General features: G+C 44.8%; 1 protein-coding gene across 5 annotated transcripts in view; it reads left to right on the top strand.

Annotated features, from left to right (window-relative positions):
• RNF10 (ring finger protein 10) overlaps window positions 1-13,456 on the top strand; it is a 42,794-nt gene that overhangs the window by 13,943 nt on the left and 15,395 nt on the right. For all 5 annotated transcript variants that reach the window (XM_032168514.2, XM_032168513.2, XM_058425218.1 and 2 more), the window contains exons 3-7: window positions 4,562-4,761; window positions 6,700-6,790; window positions 9,290-9,474; window positions 9,554-9,690; window positions 12,416-12,576. In XM_032168514.2, the coding sequence (XP_032024405.1) occupies window positions 4,562-4,761; window positions 6,700-6,790; window positions 9,290-9,474; window positions 9,554-9,690; window positions 12,416-12,576 (774 nt within the window). The remainder of the gene's footprint in view (window positions 1-4,561; window positions 4,762-6,699; window positions 6,791-9,289; window positions 9,475-9,553; window positions 9,691-12,415; window positions 12,577-13,456) is intronic.

Here is a 13,456-nt window from a genome sequence, read left to right as displayed (position 1 = left end):
GTGGAAGCAGGAAGACTAAGAGACTACAAAGGTATTCTTGGTGAGAGTGATGGAAGCTTTGAAAGACGGTGAGTGATGGAGGTGGTGAGAGACGTTAAGATTTGAGGCATTATTTCCATATAGAGCCAAGAGTTTTTGTTAGATGTGGGGTCTGAGCAGAGAAAAGGATGAATAATGTTTTTGGCATAAGCCCAATTCAGGTACCTTTTGCTGGAATGGAGAACATTCAAGAAGAGCACAATGTTTTTTTGGGAGAGGGGAATAGGGTTGAGATAAAGAACTTCAGTTTGGAAATGTTATATGTACATTGAAATTCCTATTTGATAAATATAAGCAGAATATAAGTAGAGGTAGGTAGTTAACTGTGAATCAGCAGTCAAGGAAGAGACCCAGGTTAGAGAGCTGTCGGCATACAGTTGGTGCTTAAAGCTATGGAACTAAGTGAGATAGATTAAGGAGCGAGTGTTCCAAAAACGGATTAGGTTCAAGAACTGAACCTCTGAGTCTGGATACGAAACCAGCAAAAGAGAACACGGTCAGGGCGGGAGGAAGAGAGCTGAAAGGTGTTGCAGAAGGTGATCAGTTTTGTCAAGTGTTGCTGATAGGCTAAGAATAGGACTGAAAGTTGACCATTCGATTTGAAAATGGCATGTAGATTGGAGAGAATGGGAGGATGGGAAGAAGAAACAGCAGATTTACACAGTACTTTTCAGTGGCTTTGCTCTAAAGGGGATCAGAGATGTGAGGCGGTGCTTGAAGGGAATATGAGCTTGAGGGATTTTTTTTTCTTTTTTTTTTTTTTTGAGATGGAGTCTCGCTCTGTTCCCCAGGCTGGAGTGCAGTGGCGCAATCTCGGCTCACTGCAACCTCTGCTGTTGGGTTCACGCCATTCTTCTGCCTCAGTCTCCCGAGTAGCTGGGACTACAGGCGCCCACCACCACGCCTGGCTAATTTTTTTTGTATTTTTAGTAGAGACAGGGTTTCACTGTGTTAGCCACGGCGGTCACTGACCTTGTGATCTGCCCGCCTCGGCCTCCCAAAGTGCTGGGATTACAGATGTGAGCCACCGCGCCTGGCCGAGGGATTTTAAGATTAGGGAAATGATAGCATGTCTGTGTTCATGGGATGGTTCTGGTGAGAGGCAAAGTGATGCAGGGAAAAGGAAGAGAATTGCTGAGCAATGTCCTTGAGTCCTTGAGATCTAGTGAGAAGTGGAGCAGTTGTCTTAGATACGAACTCTGCCAGTTCATCCCCAGTAAAAAAAGCAAGGCCTGGTGATGGAGGTGGGGTCGGAGGTAGTTGGAATTCTTTTCTGATTGTTCCAGTTTTCTCAGTGGAATACATAAGGTGAGCCAAGAGGAGGTTTGGAAGCCTGAGGAGTGAAGGAGTTGTCTGGGAAAGTGAGGGAATGAATGGACTGCAGAAGCGTACTAGGATTGCAGTACTTCCAGGCACATGAAGGTCTACTTCGGTGAGGCTAGTTGCTGTGGTTGTGTTTGTTAGCCCTGTCTGTCTGCTCCAGGGCTAATGTGGAATAGGAAAAGAGTTGAATTAATCAGGGGAAGGTTTTGCCAGGTGAATACAGCAGATATGTGAAGAAGTGGGTGATGGGGCCGGACGCAGTGGCTCACAGCTGTAATCCCAGCACTTTGGGAGGCCAAGGAGGGTGGATCTCCTGAGGCCAGGAGTTTGAGACCAGCCTGGCTAACATGGCAAAACTCCGTCTCTACTAAAAATACAAAAATTAGCCGGGCGTGATGGCAGGCGCCTGTAATCCCAGTTACTTGGGAGGCTGAGGCAGGAGAATCGCTTGAACGCAGAAGGTGGAGGGTGCAGTGACCTGAGATCACACCACTGCACTCCAGCTTGGGCGACAGAGTGAGACTCCATCTCTAAATAAATAAATGAATAAATAAATAAAAATTTAAAAAAGGAAGTGGCCAGTGGACCACAGGATCTAAGCCAAATCTGAGGGGTTGGATCATTGATTTGGGGGTCCTAGTGGGGTTAAAGAATTGTTGGAGTCAGGACTAAACCTAGGGAAGGAGAGTATTCCTGTCTGGACAACAGAATGCTCAAAGTTAAGATAGTGGAAGAGGTTGTGGTTGTTGGTCTAGACTATAGAACACTCTTGTCTAATAGGAGATCAAGCCATGTGTGTAATCATACATTTCCTAGCTGCCTGCACTAGAGAAGTAAAAAGTCAATTTTAATACATTTAATATATTACATTCAATATATCTAAAATCTAAAAGTTTGCCACGTGGTACAGCCACATTTCAAGTGCTTAGTAGCTACATCTAGCTACTGGCTGCTGTATTGGACATTACAGCTGTAGAAGGGAAACCTGTAGGTGTGGTTGGCTGAGATGGGAGGGGCAAGCTAATTGGAAGAGAGGAGGTCAAGGACCTGGAGTTCAGGGTATTGCGAGGATAATCAGGAAATATGAGTGGTGTCAGAGAAAGTGACAGTGGGCCAGCTGGGACAAGCTGAAGATGATAAAAGGTTGAGAATGTGGAGGATTTTGTTGACTGAGCACAAGCTCTTAGATCTAAGTTTGGGCATTAAGGGTGGAAGACTGATTAAAGAGATCAGAGCCATGTGGAGATGAAAAATAAGGGATGACCTGGAAGTCTTGGGCTTCCTGTGTTGCACAAACAAACAGAATGTGGCGTTTTTTGTTTGCTTTTTTTTTTTTGGACGAAGTCTCGCTCTGTCCAGGCTAGAGTGCAGTGGCGCGATCTTGCTTACTGCCAGCTCCGTCTCCCAGGTTCACGCCATTCTCCTGCCTCAGCCTCCCGAGTAGCTGGGACTACAGGTGCCCGCCACCATGCCTGGCTAATTTTTTGTATTTTTAGTAGAGATGGGGTTTCACCGTGTTAGCCAGGTTGGTCTCGATCTCCTGACCTTGTGATCTGCCCACCTCGGCCTCCCAAAGTGCTGGGATTACAGGCACCCGGCCCAGAATGTGGTGTTATCTTTAAGCTTGGCTGTTAATATAAAAATGGAAGTTATCTGACTGGATGGTATACCACCAGTTGTATTTAATTATTTTTAATTTAATTATTTTTGAGACAGGGTCTTGCTGTGTCGCCCAGGCTGGAGTGCAGTGGCATGATCGTGGCCCACTGCAGTCTTGACCTACTGGGCTCAAATCATCCTCCCACCTCAGCCTTCCAAGTAGGAGTCAGGACCACAGGCATGCATCACTAAGCCTGGCTAATTTTTAAATTTTTGTAGGGACATGGGATCCCTGTGTTGTCTAGGCTGGTCTCAAACTCCTGGCCTCAGATGATCCTCCCTCCTTGGCCTCCTAAAGCACTGGGATTATAGTTGTGAGCCACTGCGCCCATCCTAGTTTTTTTTTTTGAAATGGAGTTTTGCTGTTGATGCCCAGGCTGGAGTGCAATGGTGTAATCTTGGCTCACTGCAACCTCTGCCTCCCGGGTTCAAGTGATTCTCCTGCCTCAGCCTCCCGAGTAGCTGGTATTTCAGGCACCTGCCACTGCACCCGGCTAATTTTTTTTTATTTTCAGTAGAGGTGGGGGTTTCACCATATTGCCCAGGCTGGTCTCGAACTCCTGACCTCAGGTGATCCGCCTACCTCAGCCTCCCAAAGAGCTGGGATTACAGGCATGAGCCACTACTCCTGGTCACCCATCCTGATTTTATTTTTAAATTTTAGATTTTATTTTTTAGACAAAGAGTCTCACTCTGTTGCCCAGGCTGGAGTGCAGTGGCTATTCACAGGTGTATCACAGTGCACTGCAACCTTGAATTCCTGGGCTAAAGTGCCCCTCTTCAGCCTCCTGAGAGGCTGAGAGTGCAGGTGTGCATTAGCGTTGCCTAGCTTTGTGTTTATTTTTAAAGATTGTATTAGTCCATTGCTATTAAGAACTACCTGAGACTGGGTAATTTATGAAAAAGAGAGGCTTAATTGACTCACAGTTCTGCAGGCTGTACAGGAAACATGGCTGGGGAGGCCTCAGGAAACTTACGGCGGGAGAACAGGAAGTAGTCTTAGGAGGAAGACTGCATAAGAGGAAGTGCTACATACTTTTTTTTTTTTTTTTTTTTTTGAGCCAAGATCGCGCCACTGCAATCCAGCCTGGGCAACAGAGCGAGACTCTGTCTCAAAAAAAAAAAAATTCATTCCTCTTCCTGGCTGGGCGAGATGGCTCATGCCTGTAATCCCAGCACTTCAGGCGGCTGAGGTGAGTGGATCACCTGAGGTCAAGAGTTGGAGACCAGCCTGGTCAACATGGTGAAACCCTGTCTCTACTAAAAATACAAAAATTAGCTGGGTGTGGTTTAATCCCACACGCCTGTAATCCCAGCTACTCAGGAGGCTGAGGCAGGAGAGTCACTTGAACCTGGGAGGCAGAGGTTGCAGTGAGCCGAGATCGTGCCATTGCACTCCAGCCTGGATGACAGAGTAAGACTCCATCTCAAAGGAAAAAAAAAAAAATTAAGCTGTGTAGAAGGAGGATTTTTTTTGGGTTTCTGCAATAAATCAGTGTCATCCTAATCTGAAATACTGATTCATTCTCATTCTCTCTAGGTAGCAGAGGCTCAACGGGCAGAGTTTAGCCCTGCCCAGTTCTCTGGTCCTAAGAAGATCAACCTGAACCACTTGTTGAATTTCACTTTTGAACCCCGTGGCCAGACGGGTCACTTTGAAGGCAGTGGACATGGTAGCTGGGGAAAGAGGAACAAGTGGGGACATAAGCCTTTTAACAAGGAACTCTTTTTACAGGCCAAGTGAGTATTGCTACCCCTCAGAGGAAAGGGAAAGTAGGACTCTCCGGATAGCTGTCGTGCCGCTGTGAAGAGGCTTTTTTTAAGCTATTGTGGGAAAGAAGCAGAAAGGGAATTGGTCTCGTTCTTTTTCTGTTCACCACTGCCCCGCCCTTCCTTTCTTTTACCTACTTTCCAGGTAGATGTTTTCGGTGCTTAATATAATCCTTAAATAACTGTGTTAGTATCATGATAAGGTAGAAAACATGTTTGGAATTAGACCTAGATTTGAATCTTGTTTCGTCCTTTGACCTTAAGTAACTTAACAGCTTTGAGATTCAGCCTCTCCTTTATAAGGAAGAGGAATTTTTTTTTTTTTTTTTTTTTTGAGATGTAGTCTTGCTCTGTCACCCAGGCTAGAGTGCAGTGGTGTGATCTTGGCTCACTGCAACCTCTGCCTCCCGGGTTTAAGCAGTTTTTTTGCCTCAGCCTCCCGAATAGCTGGGACTACAGGTGTGTACTACCACCCCCGTCTAATTATAGGGGTTTCACCATTGGCCAGGTGGTTTGAATCCTGACCTCGTGATCCACCTGCCTCAGCCTCCCAAAGTGTGGTTACAAGATTTTTTTTTTTTAAAGAGTCTTGCTCTGTCTGTCTTACTCTGTCGCCCAGGCTGGAGTGCAGTGGTGCAATCTCAGCTCACTGCAAGCTCCGCCTCCCAGAGCTTCACACCATTCTCCTGCCTCAGCCTCCCAAGTAGCTGGGACTACAGGCGCCTGCCACCTGGCTAATTTTGTTTTTGTATTTTTAGTAGAGACGGTGTTGTACCATATTAGCCAGGATGGCGTTGATCTCCTGACCTCATGATCCACCCACCTTGGCCTCCCAAAGTGCTGGGATTACAGGCGTGAGCCACTCCACCCAACCAGGAAGAGAAAATTTCTTAAGGGACAATTGAATGACAAGTTGAAGTGCTTGGCATACATTTGCTCAAATGTTATCCCCTTTTGTTTCTTTTTGTGTGGCCTTAGTCATAATTTAAGATTTGACCTTGGATCTAGACTGAAGTAACCATTTTGTACTTCATATGAACTGAGGAACTGGTTTCAAATAGCGATGACAGTCTTCTGTTTTTTTGTTTTGTTTTTTTTTTTTTTTTTGGTGACAGAGTCTCCCTCTGTCTCCCAGGCTGGAGTGTAGTGGTGTGATCTCGGCTCACTGCAGCCTCCGTCTCTCAGGTTCAAGTGATTCTCCTGCCTTAGCCTCCTAAGTAGCTGGGACTACAGGTGTGTGTCACCACGCCGAGCTAATTTTTTTTGTATTTTTAGTAGAGACGGGGTTTCACCATGTTAGCCAGGATGGTCTTGGTCTCCTGACCTCGTGATTCGCCTGCCTCGGCCTCCCAGAGTGCTGGGATTACAGGCGTGAGCCACCATGCCTGGCCTAATTTTTCCACTTATAGTAGAGTTGGGGTTTCACCCTGTTGGCCAGGCTGGTCTCTAACTCCTGATCTCAAGTGATCCACCCGCCTTGGCCTCCCCAAGTGCTGGGTTTACAAGTGTGAGCCACTGTGCCTGGCCGAGAACAGTCTTTTCAACTGTCTTGAAGACTAGCCATTTTCTGGGGTTCTAAGGGGTGAGAGAGGAAATCTGGCTTACTGCTGTTTGATGGAGTCACAGTCTAGGTTAATTTTAGTTCAAGGGATGCCTTCAGGGAATTTGGCCGGACTTGGAAGCAGAAGAAAACAGTTCATGGATTTAGACTTCTGCCTGCTGAGTCTTTGGGTTCTTTCCAGAGCCGGAGCTCAGAACTGAGGCTGAGGTCCTAGTGCAGTGCCTCATGAACCAGGGCTGCTAATGGCCTGCATTTGATTTCTAAGTGAATAGATGACAGTTTCTGCTGAGGGTTTATTGGTAGATCCTGACAGTCTAGCTTTTTCCTGTCTTCTTTCCTATTTCTAGCTGCCAATTTGTGGTGTCTGAAGACCAAGACTACACAGCTCATTTTGCTGATCCTGATACATTAGTTAACTGGGACTTTGTGGAACAAGTGGTGAGTAGCTTAGCCAAGCCCATAAGCTATGAATGGGAGCACTAAATAAAGGCACTGTGGTGATGCAGCAGCTGTTGGCTGTGTTCACTGCTTGATACCCTTTTCTGCCTGGGCTTTCTATAGATGTTTCCCAGAGGTCAGTTCCTGGTTCTTCCTGGAGTCCATTTTGTGACTAATTGGCTCTGGCCTGTAGGGATGGTGTATGAAAGGCTGTGATCTGAAGATGTGTAAGCTAGGAAGTAGTAACCCCTTACCCTCCTGACCTGGGTTGGGCTCATTACAGGGCCACTGCTTCATTGGCAGCCATTCGTAGCAATCACTATCAAAGTAGGCCTCAGCCTTGTGGCAGGTAGGCACATGAATGAGCCACACAGTTGTACTTTTCTTTTTTGAGACAGAGTCTCACTCTTTTGCCCAGGCCGGAGTACAGTGGCGTGATCTTGGCTCACTGCAACCTCTGCCTGCAGGGTTCGAGCAATTCTCGTGCCTCAGCCTCCTAAGGAGCTGGGATTACAGGCGCCTGCCAGTATGGCCGGCTAATTTTTGTAGTTTTAGTAGAGATGGGATTTCACCTTGTTGGCCAGGCTGGTTTTGAACTCCTGACTGCAAGTGATCCACCCATCTTGGCCTCCCAAAGTGTTGGGGTTACAGGCATGAGCCACTCCATCTGGCCCAGTTGTACTTTTTTTTTTTTGAGATGGAGTTTTGCTCTTGTTGCCCAGGCTGGAGTACAGTGGTGCCATCTTGGCTCACTGCAACCTCTGCCTGCCAGGTTCAAGCGATTCTCCTGCCTCAGCCTCCCGAGTAACTGGGACTACAAGCATGTACCACCACTCCCGGCTAATCTTTTTTTTTTTTTTTTTAGTAGAGATGGGGTTTCTTCATGTTGGTCAGGCTGGTCTTGAATTCCTTACCTCAGGTGATCCTCCCGACTCGGCCTCCCAAAGCGGTGGGATTACAGGCATGAGCCATTGTGCCTGGCCTCTTTTTCTTTTTTTTTTTTTTTTTTGAGACAGTCTTGCTCTAGCGCCCCAGCTGGAGTGCAGTGGCGCGATGTTGGCTCACTGTAACCTCCACCTCTTGGGTTCAAGCAATTCTCATGCCTCAGCCTCCTGAGTAGCTGGGATTACAGGCGTGCAACACTATGCCTGGCTCATTTTTGTATTTTCATTAGAGACGGTGTTCCACCGTGTTGTCCAGGCTTGTCTCAAACTCCCAGCTTCAAGTGATTGACCTGTCTCGGCCTCCCAAAGTGTTGGGATTACAGGCGTGAGCCACCACGCCCAGCTTCAGTTGCACTTTCAAAGCCACTGATGTGTTTTCTACTGAAGTTATAAACTCTAGGTATCCCCTTGTTGGTCCTAGTAGGGTATCTGTTGAAGAAGAATAATTTCAAAATGTTGGGCACTTTTTCTTTATGAGCAGGGGCTTTTGACCTTAAAGCTTGAACTCCTGCCAGGGGTGGTGGCTCACGCCTGTAATCCCAGCACTTTGGGAGGCCGAGGTGGGCGGATCATGGGGTCAGGAGATCGAGACCATCCTGGCCAACATGGTGAAACCCCGTCTCTACTAAAAATAAAAAAATTAGCGGGGCGCGGTGGCGGGCGCCTGTAGTCCCAGCTACTCGGGAGGCTGAGGCAGGAGAATGGCGTGAACCCGGGAGATGGAGCTTGCAGTAAGCTGACATCGCGTCACTGCACTCCAGCCTAGGCGACAGAGTGAGACTCCGTCTCAAAAAAAAAAAAAGCTTGAACTCTCACTACTGTGAAAATGTATAAAATCATCTGAGAATGACATTAGAAAGGATAAAAACTTAAGTTTTATTTAAAAAAAAAATTAGTCACATAAAGTGAAGTCTTTAATGCGTTCTCTGTTGGAAATTCCTGGTAGATTACTTATAGACCCTTTTTAGGCCTTTATGCATATATACCATACATACTAAGTTTTTTTTATAAATGGGAATATAGTGATTTGTCATTTTTTTCTATTTAATGTAGAACCCTCAAAATACCTGTTGTGTATTAGTTTTATTTAACAGTTATTATGGTTTCCTTAATGCTTTGCTTAAAGAGCTATCATACAAAGCTGGGCGCGGTGGCTCATGCCTGTAATCCCAGCACTTTGGGAGGCCGAGGCGGGCAGATCACAAGGTCAGGAGATCGAGACCATCTTGGCTAACACGGTGAAACCCCGTCTCTACAAAAAATTAGAAAAAAATTAGCTGGGCATGGTGGCAGGCGCCTATAGTCCCAGCTACTGCAGAGGCTGAGGCAGGAGAATGGTGTGAACCAGGGAGATGGAGCGTCTCAAAAAAAAAAAGAAAAAACTATCATACATGTACCTACATTGTTAAACAATTTTAGGAAGATATGTTGAGTGTAAGGATGTACAGGGATAGAGATGAGAGAGATGGGGATGAGAGAGTAGAGAGGCCTATAACTTTAACAGTCCCTAATCAATTCTTCAAGCAGTGAACCTTCTGGTGGCATTTTGTTTCAGCGCATTTGTAGCCATGAAGTGCCATCTTGCCCAATATGCCTCTATCCACCTACTGCAGCCAAGATAACCCGTTGTGGACACATCTTCTGCTGGGCATGCATCCTGCACTATCTTTCCCTGAGTGAGAAGACGTGGAGTAAATGTCCCATCTGTTACAGTTCTGTGCATAAGAAGGATCTCAAGAGGTGAGATTGAGACATTTACTCAGTTAGATCCCAGTCTGTTCACTCCTTGCCCTGCTACATATAAGTGTCCATGTTTCAGTGTTGTTGCCACAGAGTCACATCAGTATGTTGTTGGTGATACCATTACGATGCAGCTGATGAAGAGGGAGAAAGGGGTGTTGGTGGCTTTGCCCAAATCCAAATGGATGAATGTAGACCATCCCATTCATCTAGGAGGTGAGTTCTTTCAATTTTGGGGACAAATAATCCTGGGTACATCCTTTAAGGTGATTGAATATATCTAAGTATCAGAAAGTTAAGTCTTTGGGCAAGGCACATCTAGCATGTTCAAATTAGTCATAGCATTCCAGTAAGTTAGGGTGGAGTTTGTAGAGAGTAGATTAATTATTGGTTTCAAGTTTGTTTAATATATACATCCTAATTTTTCATTTTACAAAGTTTTATTGCATAGTGTCTTTCACTGTGCCCAGTTTTAGGGGCTCTGTAGTCAGCCAGTCTTGGTGCCTGTCATCAAGACACTCAGTAGTCCGATAGAAGAGACAGACTGGTAGACTGGCCATTAGGATAAAGAGTGTGATAAGTGCTCACAATGAATGCCAGAGATGTGTTCCTTGTGTTTGATGCAGAAATGAACATTTGATTAAAATAGCATTTCAGTCTCTGGGGAAAAGATAGATTTCTCAATAAATGGTATTGAAACAATTGATTCTCCCTAAGGAAAAAATAAAATTAGATTCCTATTTCATACCATTCATGAAATTAATTCCAGATAGATTGAAGAAGTAAATGTAAAAAATCCAAAAGTTTTAACCCTTTTATTTAAAAGAAAATATAGGATAATTTCTTTATAAATCCTCAGATGTGCATCTGTCTAAAGGATTGTGTGTTCTCATTTGGGTGGTAAATATGTGTGTGTAATATTTTTTCCTAGTGATTTTGACTGTTTAAATGTTTAACAACTGAAAACATTAAAAATGTGTATTAATTTAAAAAAATCCTCAGATATGGGTGGGTTTTTGAACCAGGCTGAAATGATAGATGCTATAAAAGATTGATAAATTTTATTTTTATTTATTTATATATATATATATATATATATATATAAAGTGGTTTTCTTGGTCTTTGAGGCAGAGTCTGGCTCTGTCACCCAGGCTGGAGTGCAGTGGCATGATCTTGGCTCACTGCAACCTCCGCCTCCCGGGTTCAAGTGATTCTCGTGCCTCAGCCTCCCGAGTAGCTGGGACTACAGGTGCCTGCCACCACGCCCGGCTGATTTTTTTTGTATTTTTAATAGAGACGGGGTTTCACCATGTTGGCAGGCTAGTCTCGAACTCCCGAGCTCAGGTGATCCGCCTGCCTTACCTCCCAAAGTGCTGGGATTACAGGTGTGAGCCCCTGTGCCTGACCAAGAAAACCACTTTTAGTGTTCACAGAATTTTCGTTAATGAACATACCGTCATGTCATTAACCCTTTTTTTGAGATGGAGTCTCACTTTGTTGCCCGGGCTGGAGTGCAGTGGCAATAATTACTTTTAATTAATTTAATTCATTAAAATAATTAAAATTAATTACTTTAAATTAATTTAAATTTTAATTTAAAATTATATTTTTTAATTTTAAAAAATTAACTGGGCATGGTGGTATAGTTAATTTTTTATTTTTATTTTTAGCAGAGATGAGGTCTTGCTATGTTGATAGGCTGGTCTTGAACTACTCTTTTTTTTTTTTTTTTGAGACAGAATCTCGCTCTGTTGCCCAGGCTGGAGTACAGTGGTGTGATCTCGGCTCACTGCAACCTCCACCTCCTGGGTTCAAACGATTTTCCTGCCTCAGCTTCCTGAGTAGCTGGGATTACAGGCACCTGCCACCATGCCCGGCTAATTTTTGTTTTTGTTTTTTTTTGTGTGTTTGCTTTTTTTGTTTTTATTTTTGTTTTGAGATGGAGTCTCACTCTGTTGCCAGGCTGGAGTGCAGTGGTGCAATCCCAGCTCACTGCAATCTCCGCCTCCCAGGTTCAAGAGATTTCCTGCCTCAGCCTCCTGAGTAGCTGAGATTACAGGCACGTGCCACTACGCCTGGCTAATTTTTGTATTTTTAGTAGAGATGGGGTTTCACAATGTTGGCCAGCATGGTCTCGATCTCTTGATCTTGTGATCCGCCCACCTCAGCCTCCCAAAGTGCTGGGATTACAGGCGTGAGCCACCACACCCAGCTGGCTTGGTCTTAAACTTCTAAACTCAAGCAGTCTTCCTGTCTTGGCCTCCCAAAGTACTGGGATTATAGGTGTGAGCCACTGCGCTGGTCCACCGTTTCTTTATTCTTTATTGTTGGTTTTACTGGTTGGTTTTGAGCTTTTCTTTTTCTTTTTCTTTCTTTTTCTTTTTTTTTTGAGACAGAGTTTCACTTTTGTCACCCAAGCTGGAATGCAGTCGCATGATCTTGGCTCACTGCGACCTCTGCCTCCTGGGTTCAAGCGATTCTCCTACCTCAGCCTCCCGAGCAGCTGGGATTACAGGCATGCACCACCATGCCCAACTAATTTTTTTGTGTCTTTAGTAGAGATGGGGTTTCACCATGTTGGTCAGGCTGGTCTCGAACTCCTGATCTCAAGTGATCCACCCACCTCGACCTCCCAAAGTGCTGGAATTACAGGTGTGAGCCACGGTGCCTGGGTGGTTTGAGCTTTTGTGATATTACATACAATGCTGTAATAATAAACGTGTGACTAAAGTTCTGACTACATCTCTAGGTTTCTTAGATTTCTTAAGAGCAGAGCTACAGATCTTATTTTAAGACCATTGTTAAATTATTTTCTAGGAAATCATGCTAAATTACCCCATTTTCACCCCAGAGAAAATGCTGTATTTGAAAATTCCTATTTAGCTACACCGTCATGAGCTTTGAGTGTTGCATTTCTTTGATCTTGCTGGCATTCTTATAGATGAACAGCACAGCCAGTACTCCAAGTTGCTGCTGGCCTCTAAGGAGCAGGTGCTGCACCGGGTAGTTCTGGAGGAGAAAGTAGCACTAGAGCAGCAGCTGGCAGAGGAGAAGCACACTCCCGAGTCCTGCTTTATTGAGGCAGCTATCCAGGAGCTCAAGGTGAGAGGATGCATTGGAGATGCTAAACCTTTTCACTCTTTTGGCGGTCTCTGGTGAAAACCAGAAATGCTAAACCTTTTCACTCTGTCAGGGGTGAGTTGATGGACGCTGGGGGTTAAGTTAGTTCTATTCCACGTTTAAGACAATAAGCAGAGAATGGCTTAAAAAAGCCAATTTGTTTTGGGCTTTGTTTGATGACAGTAGAGAAGGTTTAACCTAGGGCTTTTAAAGCTCTTTCTAGAGCTGAAAGGAGCAAGTCAAAATGATTTTATAACTAATTGTGACAGTGGAGTTTTTTAGATTAGCTATGTTCTTAAAGCAAGTTAGAGCTTTTTGTTTCCTGGGAAAATACTTAAGATTCTATTCTAGAGGTGTTTTGGGAGACATTGTAGAGAAAGTATTATGGCCTGCCCAGTATGCCTTAGGAGTACCTGAAATGGCAAGAATTACACAAGAATAGAATTCCCTGGGTCTTGTATCTTCCACAACAGGGATTCTGAAGCATCACAACCACCGGTGGTTAGGCCCCACCTTGAGATACTGATTGCATAGGTTAAGCTCAGTAGGCTCAGTAATTTGCATGTAACAAGTTCTAGGGTGATTCTGATGGCTGTTCATCCCCAGACCACACTCCTGGAACCACTGATCTAGCTTAGAGCAATAAAAGCCCATATTTATTGAGTGATCAGCATTTGATAGGACGTGTGCTATACACATTTATCTCACTTAAGCTTCTAGTGTGGTAGATAGAACTATCCCCTTTCATGGATGAGGAAACGGAATCCTGGGTTGGGTAATTTGCTAGTAAGGGATGCAGCTGGTATTTGAATTCCCTTCTCCCTGACTCCCAAGGGCTTCTTGGGTAGAGTCCTGTATATTT

This window comes from Hylobates moloch, unplaced genomic scaffold (assembly GCF_009828535.3).
Source record: "Hylobates moloch isolate HMO894 unplaced genomic scaffold, HMol_V3 SCAFFOLD_12, whole genome shotgun sequence".
Classification (NCBI taxonomy): Eukaryota; Metazoa; Chordata; class Mammalia; order Primates; family Hylobatidae; genus Hylobates; species Hylobates moloch.
This window is presented reverse-complemented; position numbering and strand designations above follow the sequence as displayed.